We start from the raw sequence: 15,191 nt of genomic DNA on the forward strand, positions 1-15,191 counted from the left end.
AATATATATTATTGTGTATAAGATTCTCTGTCAATGTGCATTTAAACAGATATGTATATCATCTGTGTAGCCATATGTCCAGAATGATGAGCAATTTGGACTGCTGCCATAGCGATTACCAGTTTAAAACAAATATTACATGTTGTGAATGAGGAAAAGTCCTCAGCGAGTTGCATAATACAGGGTACTGAAACCCATGAATAGGCAAATAACTGTCTTTTCTATATAATGAATAGAGTTTTTATATAATGAATACAGCTTGATCGTGTGAGAAGGCTAACTGATTATAATTGTTCTCAAAAAAAGGTGTTTAATATGAATGGTAATATATTTGTAGCAGTTGTACTCTAAAAGAGCAAAGGATCATGGTCTATGTAGGTTCAAACTGCTGTTTATATACGATGTGTAAGAATAAGAGAATTTTACGATACTTTTTGACTGGATAGGCCTACTACTATTTCGAAAATTAGGCCTACAAATTAGGCCACCTGGACCAAAAACACCTCCTGAGCAGGAGGACACATGGTCTTCTCCTGGACAGAACCAGACTTGCATCATTAAATCCATCCTTCTGTTTCAACTGTCACTGGATGAAAATTTCAGAAAAGTTCAGCCGTTCACTTTTTTTCATATGAATCAAAAGAACTAAACCTGATCCTCATGTCCCCAACCACAGCCCTGAAATCGACACATGGGCTGAAGGACAACTCCAGAGACGAGCTGTGGCCAGAGAGACGCCAAGCTGCGTGCGGACGGAGAGTACAGCCATGAGTGGTCAGAGGGAGGACAAAGGGACAGAGGACAGGCAATGGGAAAGATTTAACTGAACACCGCTAACATCATGTTAAAACTGCAGTCATCTTGTGACTACAAATCATAAACAAACTGAACAGAGCACAACAATGAACTGTTGAATTTGCCTCCATCTCAATCAATAAACTAATAGAACTTTGTCTCCATGAACATTTCTCTACATGTTCTGTTTGTGACAATGATTGTTTATGAAGTATGATTAATGAATAATCAAAAGGGAGAAAGTGTGATAGAAATTTAAGTATATTCAAGTTGTGCTTTTAAATGCATTTCATCTGTGTCAGACATTAACATGTGTGAAGCTCTGTCTCCATCCCACAGGAAACTTGTTGTCTACCTGTCTAAGTGTAAAAGTTCATTATCTTAGTGACTTGTGTGAAACAAAAGTCACTCTGCTTTGAAATGTATGTAGCATTGTCATTCTGGCATAAATAGTCAGAGTTCAGATGCTCGGGGATGGAGACAGGGGGAGACGCCGAAAGGCTGCCAGTCTGTGTCTGTATCTGCTGTAACAAACAGTAAACCTTTTTTCTGTATTTCAAAACAAATGCAAATGGATTACTTTTCATCTAGAACTGTAATTTTTCCAGCTGTGTTTAGTGTGATTCATGCACGTTTGAGTCATCTTTATACTCCTATACTCCTTATACTCCATTGCTCCGATCAACCCCTGTTTTCATCACCACTCACTGTACTTATTTACTTTGCTCTTCCATTTGTAAATAATAAAAAATTAATTAACTTGTTTTTGGGAGCAGAATGTGTTCTTATATTATTCCCCCCAATTTCTGTAATAGATAAATAAACATAGATAGACAATAATCACAGTCAACATTCAAATTTGACTGATTGTACTTCGCCATTACCAATATTGCTCCATCTATATAATACAAAATTATTCTAACATTTTCGAACAAATTTGAGTTAGATTTTCGAGGTCTGTAAAATCCATCCACTTTCTCCCTGACACATAATCCATTTCCACAGCCTTCACTCTCGTCTGTAAACGTGTGAGCTGCGGCAGCATCATTATCGGCCTTGTTTTGGTCTCTTTCCAGGCCTCTTCAGTGCCCAGGCCACTCTCCTCCTCACAAGATCAGAGCCGCGCTGATAACAAGCACTGCCGCACACAGTAAGTCCGCCTCTTTGTACTGACTCCCATTTAAAACACTGAGGAGGAAGATAATGTAGTACCTCTGATTAGTAACTACGGCAACAGAGATAAGTTAAAGTTGTAGTTTTGGAGATTTTGGAGAAGTTTTTATGGACTAAGCATGCGTTCAAACCATATAAAAATTGGGACTGAACTAGAACAAATTTTTTAACTAAACCAAGACTAAACCAGGACTAGGACAGGACCAAACCAGTATCAGGACTAAAGTGGACTAAACTGGAGTCAATACTAAATCAGGATATGTGTGAACGCAATCAAAACAGGTGGAAAATGGCACTAAACAGGGACTGAACCAAGATTGAACCTGGACTTAAAAGTACAGTGTATAGAACAAGGGCCGTTACATTCTTGTCTCCATGAAGATGTGATAGTATTAGGCCTGGCTGTCACCATAATATATTTTAAGTTTGATATATTACTGAAGTAAATATAGACATAGATAATACTGAAACTAATTTATGCCACTGACACAATAATCCAAGAGCAGATTTAAATCATATAGCCAAAAAATAACAAAAAATGTCCCAGTAGTGCCAAGAAACTTTACACAGGATAAATACTGACTCTGCAAAAATGTTCCAGTTTCATATATTGAACAATAAGTCGATATAGTAATTATAATGACAGGTCTATATAGCATTTAACCAGGCCATGCTACAGGTCAGATGTGTGAAGTGAGCGCTTTTCAAGATATAAGTTTGATATATTTAATGCTAAACTATAGGACATTCCAAACAAAACTAAAAGTATCTCAATTTAGACAAGTAGAAAAAAGTTACACATTTCCTTTTTAACCAGGACTAAACCTAGAACATCACATTGTAGAGGATATAAAAGTTACACTGTTTTCAAACATGTAGCATTGCACATAGCACTGAAGACTTAAGCCTGAGGTGCGGTCTCCATGTTTAGTTAAAGCCTCTATAAACTAAAAAACCTTGAAAGATAACTATATTATGACATTTGTTCAATTTACTCTTTTGAGCCTTTACTTATACTATGCTACGTAAGTTTACTTGCGCTAACCTCAAAAACATAACTGGAGATATCTTTTCTTTCACACGTTTAAAGGTAAAAGCAGTAATATGAGCTTCTGCTGCTTTAAAAGTGACAATACAGTGGTAGTAATATGTTTTTTTTTTATATTATTATTATTATTAGTGGTAGTAGTAGTAGTAGTAATATTGATGTATTACTTTCTATTATTATTATAATTAATTACTATCTGAGAGCATAGATAGATGATGATTATGAAATATTTTAGACAAACTACAGTACCTAGTTATAATGAATGCTGTACAGAAAACTCAGTAGGGGGCGCTAGACCTGCATTTCTGAAGCACTGGGTAAGAAGCAGTTTGTAATAAAAACATTGTCTCATTGCTTCAAACTGGTTAAAATGAGTAACTCAGGCATATAGCACTAAAATAATGAGAACACGTTTACTGGAGGTTGTTGAACAGGCACTTTGGGATTACAGAAACACTATGAATAAAATAAATACAACTCCAGGTATGTTTATTAGATCGGTTATATTGATTCTTTGTGCGTAATGCTGTAGGTTCATAAAAGTAGAGAACACTATAGAGTCAAGTATGTCCGTGAATGGTGCATTCATACTGGCAGCTTTTCTGGCCTCTCCTCGTGTTTTGTTGGTGTTCACTGGAGGTGGGTGAGTCCACTAATGAAGCATCTAACATGAAGTAAAACATTTGCATAGTGACAGCAGTCTCTCTCAGAGCAGTACAATTTATATAGAAAACTGTGCAGTTCAGCAAAGCAATCAGCCGCACTGCTCATGTATTGACAGTGGCTCATTAGAGAGCTCAATCTGTTGCCTATTTCATGTTCATAATTATCTAATCAGTTTCTCCATGCTTCTGATCCCACATGTCTGATACAGTGCGTGTGATTACTACTGTAAATCCAGATTCCACTCCACTGGTCTGCACTAGAACCCGCAGGGATGGCTTTATTAAAATTTGGCAATATTCATCATTTACAAAATTAATTTATTCAGAAAAACATGTTTGAACAAAAAATATTTTATATCTTTCTTTTTTTTTTTTTTTTAAGCAAATGAAAACAAAACTACAAAACCTTTTTTGAACCTCTGCACATCTTGCCACGCACATTTTGCCGTTCTATCCTGGGCCCTATAGTGCTGCTCAGCAATTTTGAGGCAAATGTTTAACTTGCATTTTTGTTCTAGAATTTCCAGTGTAAATGCAATTGAACAAAACAAACAAATAAACAAACAGACAAACAAAACATATTCAAAGTGATGTCCGCACATAAAATCAGTACTTTTTTATTGGGTCCACACACTCATCTGTGCAATCAAACTACAATCAAAACAACATTTATGTGTGTTGAATAAATGTTTTGTGCCAGTTTTTGGTTCTTGTGGACACATAAACCCAAAAATAACCTTAAAATCTTAAATTCAAATTTGGCAACAGAATTCCACACCAATTATAAACTTTAACTTTTAAAAGTCACAAACTTTTTTAGATTCAAATTGAATGTTTAAGGCTGTTTCTTATAAATTCTTAGCACCTTAATTTACTCACCCTTTTTCCAGTTTCCTAAAATCCTCAAACCACAATAAAAACAGACTGGGACATTGTTATTTCTTAGACAACATTTCATCAGAACTTTGTCCCACTTTCACTCTCCTCAGTCATCCCACAGAGCTACCTTGGCGTACGCCGCATAGAATTCACGTCAGAATTATGAAACCTTTTTTTCGGTCTCTTCTTCTCTCTGATGTGCTTATTGCATGATGCCTACGGAGCTTTGATGTTCATACAAAGCCGTGCCATCTCCTTATTCTTGGTCTTGGCTTTGAAGTGCGGCACATGGCTCTACATTGTGCCAGTGCATTCTGCGGCCACAGTGCAATGGAACGCCGCTCTCCTACATGTCCTCAGCATGTTCAGGGCAAGACTCTCTGTTTGATTGGTCTGTTTAATCAGATGTGGAAGGCAGTGGATAGATGAGGTCTAGAGAGTTTGCTAAGGAGGACATGTGCTTTTATCTGCTATATAAGTATAATCTATGACGCCTGTGAATCATTATGTTGTATTTGGGAAATTTTAAATCGCAATATTTAGAGGAAACTAGTTAATAAAAGAAACAAGTGTGCTAATTTCCAGCTTGGAAAATTGCAGTGTCCAATGAGATGTCAGCAACCGGTTCCTGCCTGCCCCTTTATTATGCTGTAAATGTAATTACAACAATGTTACATATTATATCTTTAAGAAGCTGAAAGGAAGTTTGTGGTCTTGTCAGTTGGGACAAGCTCACAGCAGCCCAACATTCACAGCTGAAGAATGACCAAAACTTTTACTCAGTACTGTTACACAATACAATACAATACTACTCAAGTAAAATATGGTGTCTGAAAACTAGACAAACTTTGATTAAAAATCGTACTTAAGTAAAAGTAACTGAGAACTACCCACCTGCTCATGTTGTAGTAAAAAAATCATCCAAATAAGTAAAGTCAAGTGCAAAAGTATTAGAATAAAATACTACTTGATTGCAAATGTTCAGACAAAAAGTTGCCAAAAGTAATTTACTAGTGCAAGTAATAATATTTAAAAAAGTGAATGTCTCAACCATCGCTGCAAAATCATACATCACAAACCACTGATCCTTCAATAATATAGAATTCAACCATATTATATTCCTCCCTTTGAACTATGAATGTCAACTGAAGTGCACTCTTTGTACCACTAGGGAGCATCAGAGGACTTTTAGGAGACTGCTTCATATTTGCATCATAGTCTGGAGTTCACAGTGGTTAGAGACTCTTTGTAAGGACATAGCAAAACAAAAGGAGGAGGTTATGAAAGTTCAGTGTCATTTGAATATGGGGGGAGCGATAAGGCAGCATTTCATTATAAGTCGATGGTAAAGTGCGTCTTTAGCCTTGGGGGGTGCGCGGCGACATCTTTGAAAACCCAGACTTCTTGCTCTCAGCTTCTGTTGTTTTCCACGCTACAAAAAACATTTTAAGTGTAAGAAATCATATGAAGGGATCAGTGGGATGCTGGGACACGAGACGGGGTCAAAACAACAGCATAAAACAGGCTTTGAGCAAAGAGAGGGAAGTCTTCTTGCGTCCGGGTTTGAAATGCCGTTTGAAGTTTGCGCTTGAAAAAAGAAGCACTTTGAAAGGCAAGGGCCCGTTTTCAGAATTATGCATGGGGAATCATCAGAACCATTGAGCTGCTTTGATGACGAGCCGTTATCGTCGATGTGCGAAAAGATCACAAACCCAAATGTACTTTTTCGAAAACACACCAGTAAATGTCAACTGCGTACACGCTCTGATTAGCATGCTAACAATGGAGCCAATTGTGATTTTTAAAAATGTATTTATATATTTTTGATTTTTTTGGGAAGCTCGTTTCAGGTGAATGACGAGCGTAAATGACTTCAAATAGGATTTCAGAGAGCTTTGAGGCGCTCACATCAAAGGAAAACAGCATTTGTCTGCTCTGGCTTTGTAGCTGACAAGCTGCGTTTCAATAATTCATGTAACGTCTTATGTTTGTGTTGGAGGACTTTAATGTGGAGTTGATTGGAAAGGTCTTGATTAGGCTCATTTTCTGGCTAAAATGCTTAACAGGTGAAGTGTGTAGACTAGAGAGTGCCTTTTATGTGAAGTCTGGTGGTAAAACGCTTTTGTTGTTTAAGTACTTGTGAAGGAAGCATGTCAAGTTGTCATATAGCCTGGAAATAAGTGAAATCAAAAATACAGATCTATTTGGAAAGTAACAGCATAGGACATTTTTGTATTATTATTATCAATCTTACATAAATTATAAGCTTACTTTGTTTGCTGGAACGTCTGTGTTACTCTTTGCAGTTTGAAGGTCAAAGTTTTATGATACACTATCTATTAAAATCTAACAATAATAGTCAAAAGTAACAGTACATCATGCATTTTTAGCTTTTCTACAATTGTTTAAGCAAAATGAAGCGTTAATACTCTGACTGTAAAATGTGGATATTGTTACATCCCTAAAGTCTTTCTGTCACAATCAAAAAAATGTGATGCTATGCTAGCAATCGAAACTACAACCAGATAGGAAGACTTATAACTGGATAGACTGCTAGTTCTCGTCATTGCCTTACCAAGTGTCCTGTTATGTAATCTCTAAACTCGGTACAAAAGTTAAAAAGTTAAAATACGCTCAGTACGTCATAGATAACGGAAATATTTACCCCAATTATGTATTCATGACCTCTGGGTCCCTGGGCATAGGGTATTATTAAAATGAATGTAATTCTGGTACAGAAAAAAATTGCTCCTGAAACTGCCAAAATACTGGTTTGGCAAAAAAATAATCTTTAAGAATTTATGGTTGTAATTGCTGTTTATGGTTTTAGGTGGTGATTGTTCTGTAGACCTGTCATTTTTGGGGGTCAGTATTTATTTTGGGTACATTTTCTGTGCTACGATCAGGTTTGAGCTGTAGGAGGTTGAAATATGAACTTCTCTGACTCATTATAGATACAAACTAATTACTTCAGTGTTGATTTCTGCTTTTTATTTATTGCAGCTTATATTTTTAGGGGATAATTCTGCTTTATGGTTTGGTTTCAATATTATCGTTAATCGTCTATAATTACTTCAGCAGTAAATCGCACTTTAAAATGTGTTATCGTGAAAAGCCTATTGTTATGGCGCTGGTATTGTAAGCCAAGTAACATTTAAGGTAGACCATGGCATCTCTATATGAGCAATGTGTTTCAGTAAATTACACCTTATAAAGCAAATTGTGACCAAGCAAAATGTGAAGTCTATAAAGAAACCACACACCAAAAAGAACCCCATAATAGTTTTAATCCATGAGTGCATTGAACATTCAAAAGAAAAGATACCTACCAAGAACATGGAGGTGAGCTATTTTTAGACCCACTGTAAGCTTGTTTATGTGAGATGGGCTCATGAAATATTGGTGTGAATGAAAGATTCATTGGACAGGGAGCCAGGTCAAAAGGCATGATGCCCAATAAACAGTCAATTGAGTGGAAATAATAGTTGACTGCATGTTATAGATACATCACCACATGTAAATACTTGTCACTACATGCACAGATCTGAACTCTCACTTTGACAGAGCATTGTGAACCATTTAGCTGAAACTCAACTAGTCTGAAAAAATCTAAACCATTCACACTTTATTGTTGTAGAAACACAACATAAATAACCGTTGATACAGTATGACTAATACAGACAGATTTAGTTCATAAAAATCAAACAAATGAATTAAAAACACCATAAAACTCTTGCATAATTTACAAAATATGGTGTCCCTGTGCTTCAAGACACATGTGTGCCCCAACAGAGTTCAGAATTCTCACTGTCCGCTCACACAATGAATACTGAGAAGGAGAGAGTCAGAAAGCATAGGATAAGACGATGAGTATGTTTACAGTGCTAGTCTGATACTGAGGTCTCCACCTCTGCTCCCTGTGCGCCATCACCTTCAGAAGTGCACGTATGCAGTATGTAAACATTTGCTCTTGTTCTATTTATGTTGAGCCAAACTTTTTTCAGTGAAAACAGAGAATGGACAAAACAGAAAACACCCAAAGTACCTTGTAGAATTCCTCTGTGTAAAGTCCAGAGTCCAAAGGCTTGTGCTACAGAGGACCTGACCTGTACTGCCGAGAGAAGGCCTGCTGGAGAGCGACTCTGTAGGACCCAGGGCACAATGCACAGCATTGCTATGACCCCTTTATACTTTTTTTTCATTTTTTTTTTTACAAAACACATTATCATTGGGGAATAGGGAGCAACATGACTGTTGCTGATTCTGACTGCTGTTAGAATTCTACCAAACGGAGTCTCTTTGGCAGAAAGTACACCTCGTATTGTTACCTTTTGCCAATTTCACTTTGGCGAAGAAAATGGATGTTATTGGCGCAGTCTGCCAGTTCTGGATACTGCTCAATAGAGAGCACATAATAGCCGTCATAGCCTAGCACCTTTCCTCCGCTCAGAAGCTGCCTCTTCTCTCCCTCTGTCCAGGGCCTCACACCCTCCTCCCCGTCTCTGACTCTCTGTTGTTCTCTGGCCCAGGCCCCTGCCAGAGCGCGCTGCCGGGCCAACTCCACCACCCGTGCCTTCTCCTCATCCACCGTGGAGCCGTAGCGAATGTGCAGAGCCAAGGCACCCGCTCGGATCTCCACGTCTGCGAAGCGACGCGTCCGACTGTCCATGACTGTGGTGGACTGGGACACTGTCACATTGATGCCATTGTCCAGCGTCTTGTGTCCGCTGGTGAGGTGCAGCGCCGCCAGGTCTGAGTCTGGAAGACCTGGCTTCACAAAGTAGTGCGTGTCCCTGCCCTCTATAGTGAAATGCAGGTGCTCCAGATAAAAGGCATTGTTGAGGATGGTGGCCACCTTCACACAGTCCTCACTGGCTACGTTGAGTGAGTGAGTGTGGACGCTGCCTTTGTAGATGGCAAACATCACGGCTCTTCCGATGGGAGACAGTGCGGCGGAAAACCACAGCCAGGACTTCTCACCTCTGCGCCCTCGACTCAGATGGACCTCTGGCAGCCGCTCAAAAGACAAGAGCGAGTGTGCTTGTCTGGTTACTTCCTGCTGGACCCCAGAGATGGACTGTAGGAAAAGTGCAATGAAACGTTAACATCTGAACATGGCACAGCCGACTCTCCAGGCCACTTAGAAGCAGCCGCTGCTTTGCTTCACAGACTCTCTGCCCTCAGATAATCGTGTTTTCAACCCAAAAGTACAGAAATCCCTTTGACATTTTTAGCAACACTTTTTGTGTTAATGCATCCGTTTGAAAAGGCCCAGCATTTATAGCTTCAAAGGCTCTTTTCTAACATTGGCAGCATATCATAATACAATGTTATCTGCAGAGGGCGTTGAACTGTTGGCTTGAACAACAAGGCAGAGAAATGTTATGCAACTTCTTGCACAAATCTAGCCCAATTAAAGTGCATTTTATCAAAGGCACAGCAGTCCAATTAAATGAGCAGCTTTAAAGCACTTGCAAGTTTATCTGAACTTTTCACCACAAAAGCATATTTCATGTCAAATTATGCACGAGTACTATAAATAATAGTATACAAACCGGCAGGTCATCCCAAAGCTGGCTCTTGATCAGTTCATAAGATGCTGTGCCTATATCAAACTTTGGCACTGGGAACCCGGGAATAGTGTTGTGAAGATGAAAGCCAAAAGTGACAAGCCAGCTGTTGATATCTATAGGGAAAATATATATATAAATATATTTAACAAATGTGATACATCACAATCATAAAACAACACTTGCTCAGTTATATAGTATGGATCAGATTACTATGTACGGTATGCATACAATAGCAATAGAATAGCACTGTCAAAAATAGTTAATTGTGTGGTGTTTTTTCAGTGAAACTCAATTCTTAAAATAAAAAAAAAAATAAAAATTTGTGTAAAACAAAACAAAAAAATATATATATGTATTTTTTTCAGTTTTACACAACACAATTGAAGCATGTTTGAGCAGTATGCCTTACCTGCCACATATTCTCTGACTTCATGGACTTTGCTGATGGGGTTGTTATTTCTGAACATGTACAAGTTAAAAGGAGCGGGCTCTTTGCCAACTCTCTTCCATGTGGAGATGTCTGGGGCGGTCCACCTGCCAGACATGATATCATAATCCCTCTCTCCGAAGTGCAGCAGCTTGGTCAGCGGATCATAGAGTCCTCCATGAAAGCCCAACACCAGCTGGAAGTCTGGATTGGAGTCAAAGTAGATCTCTCCGTACGCTGTGTACTGGAGCTGTTTGACCAGCAGGCCGTTACTAGTGAACACAGCCAGCGGCGTTCCCGTGTTGTCACAGGCGATGTAAAACTCCTCCCCGCTGCTGATCTCCATGGCAAAAAGATGTCCTTGGAGGTCGTAGTAGAAGGACGTGATCTCAGAGCTGGAGTGGTTGTAGACGTGCGTGATACGTGCCGGGTAGCTCAGATCAGCGTAAAAGTACTGCAGATGTTGACCTAAACTGGATTTGGTGGAAACTCTGCGCCCCAGTCCGTCGTAGCGATACTGAATGGTCCATCCCGTGCTCTTGCTATACACCCTTACCAGCAGTCCTTTGGAGTTGTACTCAAAAATTTCGGCTCCTCTCTGTCGCAGGTAACCGTCTTCGTCCATTCTGTACTGGACGTCTCCCAGACGAGTGATGCGGTCACGTAAGTCGTATCTCAGAGGGAGGAGGCGAGCGCTTGTCCCGGTGTTGAGCAGGTGCAGGTTTCCGTTAAGGTCGTAGGTGTAACGCCACATGACTTTTTCATTCAGGTATACGGTCATAAGCTGCCCATCTACGTCATACTCGTAGCTGTATTTAGTGGTGTTGGCAAAAGGTCCAATCTTGAGTTCCCGTTTGGTGAGTCTCCCTACATCGTCATATTGAAAAGTTATCCAGTACATTAACGAGCGGAAGATTTCGTACTGGATTTCTTTGATTCTTCCATGTGCGTCAAAGTGCTTGGTGTAAGTCATGACGGCTGTGGAGATGATCTGATTTATGTCGTAATATATGACTCCAAACTTGCCAAACTGCTCAATCTTTCCTGAGATATCATCAAACTGATAGAGGTCAATGGGTAATGGTGTTTCATTGATGACCCCTTGCACGCTGGTCACGCGCAAGTTGCTGTCATAGGTGTAGTCGAAGCGCGCGTTGACCATTCCATCCTCACTAAACCTGAAAATCTGTCGGTCTATAAGAGGCCCTATTTGTCTATATCGTATGGAGCAGATGAACCCTTCGTTCTGGAGGTTTACAGTTTTGAGCACGCCCGCTGTTTCATCATAAGTGAAGCTAACTCTGGTACTGTCATACAAGACCTCCGACAGTTTGTTCTGCCGGCGATAGTTGTACAGCACCCTGCGGCCGGTGCCAAAATGAGCCACTCTGAGGAGGAGCCCATCTTCGGTGTAGTCCACTGCCACCGACGCGTTGCTCTCTGGAGGGTGGTAGAGGTTCCGGTAGTAGCCCACTGAGCGGATGGTCTGCATGGTATAGCGCGCGACACTGGGCATAGTCACAGCAGAGAGGCGGTCCAAGGAATCAAAGTCAAATATGTACTGGCGTTGACTGTGGAGCAGCAGAACCATGGACTGTAGGGAGAAAGAGCAAAGTGGCAAGTGTTTGTTGGGGTTGCATAATATTTATGCATAATATATACGTGTAAGGCCTGGTGTGGTGAATAGGAATTTCCTGTTCGAGAAAGGGAGAAGCAGACGGTATGAAAAATGCAGCAGCTACATCACTCTAGTGAGGCAGATAGTTGCTTTGCCGGCGGTCTCAAAGCAGATGCTAATGTACAGATAGACAAAATGATAAGAGTGCTATTATATTTTAATCTGTTCAGGAGTACACTGTTGTGCCACAGTGCTGTAAAGTTTACAACTGTATACAACTTTTCATGTTATCCCATAAAAGTCTTGGTTAGGTTATATAGGCCCTGCAGTGTTGTCTATTGAAATGGCCATGTAAAATGATCGCTGATATGCTTATTTTGTGTTGTGATGTGGCAGGATAAATGTTAGATAATAGACCTTCACTAATATATAATATAATAATATAAGATTGATTTTTTTTTTTCTTTTAAACATACAAACTCCTTTCCGTATGTGAGAAATATTAACACCATTACACCTTATCATCAAATCCCCTATTGAAAGTTTCAACTTCCTGTTATCCATGGGTTTCAATGACATTTTGAGGACTTTTCACAAAATGGAATATTTGTTTTAAATTGTTTACTATGGCAACAGTCCTTATTTTTCATGATTTCAAAACTATGAATGAAGAGTTATAGGCCACACTACTCTAGCCTTGATACATTCTTTTCTTTCTTTTCCTCACTCAGACTCGCTAGTGCTATGCTTGTATCTTCCTGAAATGTTTGTACATAACTGGATCCTTATTCTAAATTCCCTGCGCCTTCAGGGAACGGCTTTAATTAATTTACATAGCGCGCAGTCTGGAGTGGTGTCAGCCTGGCTAAAGTTCCCCACCCTTTCTGTCGGAGTGTCAGGCCCAGTCATGCGTGGCTGCTCTGAGCTTCCCTGTGCTCCCTGGGCTCCTTGTGTTCCTTATGTCAGAGTGTTGACATGGCCTCTACAGGTCACGCAATCAAAGGCACAGGCCGGGAGTGGCAGCACAATCTCTGCATGATGTTACAGCCTTCATCTGGCTCCACTCCTCACTCTGCGCTGGAACAGAGCTAGGGGGCAAGTGTAAGCCGTAGAGGCATGGCGATGTAATAAACTACAAATGCAGGTAGGTGGGCGATAAAGAAGACATTTTGTGTGGATTTTGTTAAGAGATTTTTGCCATTGCAACATCAAGTCAGTTTTGTATTTTGACAACTGCAGTAATGTTACCAAAAGGTCACTTCTATGAGAGGCGGGCAATGTATATAGTGTACAAGATAATACAAGATTAGTAAAAGAGAAAAAATGTCAAAAGGCTGCAAAAAAAGTGTTGATACAATTTAAAAAGAAAGGGAAACTCACAGTGTAATCTTTCCAACATGGGTATAAGGTGATATTTCTGCACTTTTGGTTTAAGTTTCAACATCTATTCACCTTTTTTGCATTAGTTGAACTTTAACGGTTCTATATTACGTAAAATTGAGTCTTGTGAACTTTAAGCCATGTTATAATGCTGTTACCTCATCAAACACATACCGGAGTAGTTCATTCACACAAGTTATTATTAGTCTGTCTACATCTCCAAAAACTCCAAATGCTCTGTTCCACCCTGGGATTCCATGAAGAAGCAGTCTTCAAGTTGCAGTTAGCACCTTTTGTACAATAGAGACTGCCAATTCCAGGGCTGAAATCATCCAAATAATTCTTGTGATGGTGTATGGAGTTTAAAGTCACACTGGAGCACTTCCTGTATTACCACATGACATCACAAGGTGGAACAGAATGTTTTCCGTTTTAGAGCAGAGCTCAGCCTAAATATACAAGGTTTGCGTGTGTTAAACATGTGTGAAAGAAACAAAACACAACTCCAGGTATATTCTTGCAATGAGGAAACAACATTACAACATAGATCTAAAAATAGCATAATTTGAGCCCTTTAACCAGGAAATGTACAGCAACATATTGTAGCACATTTCGGGAAGATAGGGAAAAATATGATGTACTGGTAATTATTATTATTATTACTACTGGTAGAAAAGATAAAGATAAAAAAGATATTGCCTGCCCCTATTACAAAGTGAAGCTATAATCGTAAGTATTTTTAATATTTAGTCTTCCACTTTAATATAATTTGGCTGAGTTCTTGTGTTTGTATGGCCTTGTCCCTGCTGAGCTCATCTAATTTAATATTGTGTTCAACTGTGGACACTTACTACAGCTGTTGATGTAGAACAAGTCTTATCATTTTATAACCAAAGTCTGTAAAACCCAGATCATAAAATGTTTATTTGCTCTGGGTATACACAGCAATACTGTATTACTGCTGTCTGCCAGAAACCACTGACGTAAGTGGAAAGCTAAGCATACATCTAACAGTTCACATTCATTTTCTAGCAATATTTTATATAAATCGTTGTTTTTGTGGGATATCTCAATCTCCTGCATTTAAGCTTATTCTAAGATGCAACAAAGAGCCCACTGATCAAGATGATAAATGTCCGCTCATTGTCTTCCACTTATTCTGTTTGAACGCTGTGAGGAGCATGACCTTGCTGAATTTCCACCCTTCACTAACCACTGAACGCATTTGATGGATTGTAAGGTTTTTATACTTTTATGTCGCCTTTGAGGCACATTTTGGCTACAGGAAATTCCCATCACACATGCACCTATTAATGCATATTTTGAGGCTTGGGAATCTGAAAAGCTTAAGTGACATTCTGGCAACTTTACAAAACAGATTCACTATTTGATCTTACTGTCCTAAATGGAATTTAGGAAGAATCCTATGTATATTTTTAATATTAACTTTAATAACTTACTGGGAATATTCTTGTTGTATTTGATTGTATATAGAGCTCTCAATAAACTCAATAAGCTAGAGAAAATATTTTGATAATATTGAAAGGTACGGTAACTAACTTTTCTGTTGGGGGTTCGGGACCTACTTGTCTCCACGGAGGTGTAAATTCTTTGCCTGAAATCTTCCACAGTG

The 15,191-nt window shown here is 39.2% G+C and overlaps 1 protein-coding gene across 1 annotated transcript in view; it reads right to left on the reverse strand.

Moving 5' to 3' along the window:
- Positions 1–7,839: 7,839 nt before the first annotated feature.
- The window catches only part of si:dkey-237h12.3 (teneurin-3), a 191,043-nt gene continuing 183,691 nt past the window's right edge, over positions 7,840–15,191 (reverse strand). The window contains exons 23-25 of the mRNA XM_055224598.1: positions 10,543–12,154; positions 10,116–10,246; positions 7,840–9,637 (exon numbers count right to left, since the gene is read on the reverse strand). Of these exons, the coding sequence (XP_055080573.1) occupies positions 8,885–9,637; positions 10,116–10,246; positions 10,543–12,154 (2,496 nt within the window). The 3' untranslated portion in view covers positions 7,840–8,884. The remainder of the gene's footprint in view (positions 9,638–10,115; positions 10,247–10,542; positions 12,155–15,191) is intronic.

This window comes from Periophthalmus magnuspinnatus, chromosome 10 (genome assembly GCF_009829125.3).
Source record: "Periophthalmus magnuspinnatus isolate fPerMag1 chromosome 10, fPerMag1.2.pri, whole genome shotgun sequence".
Classification (NCBI taxonomy): domain Eukaryota; kingdom Metazoa; phylum Chordata; class Actinopteri; order Gobiiformes; family Gobiidae; genus Periophthalmus; species Periophthalmus magnuspinnatus.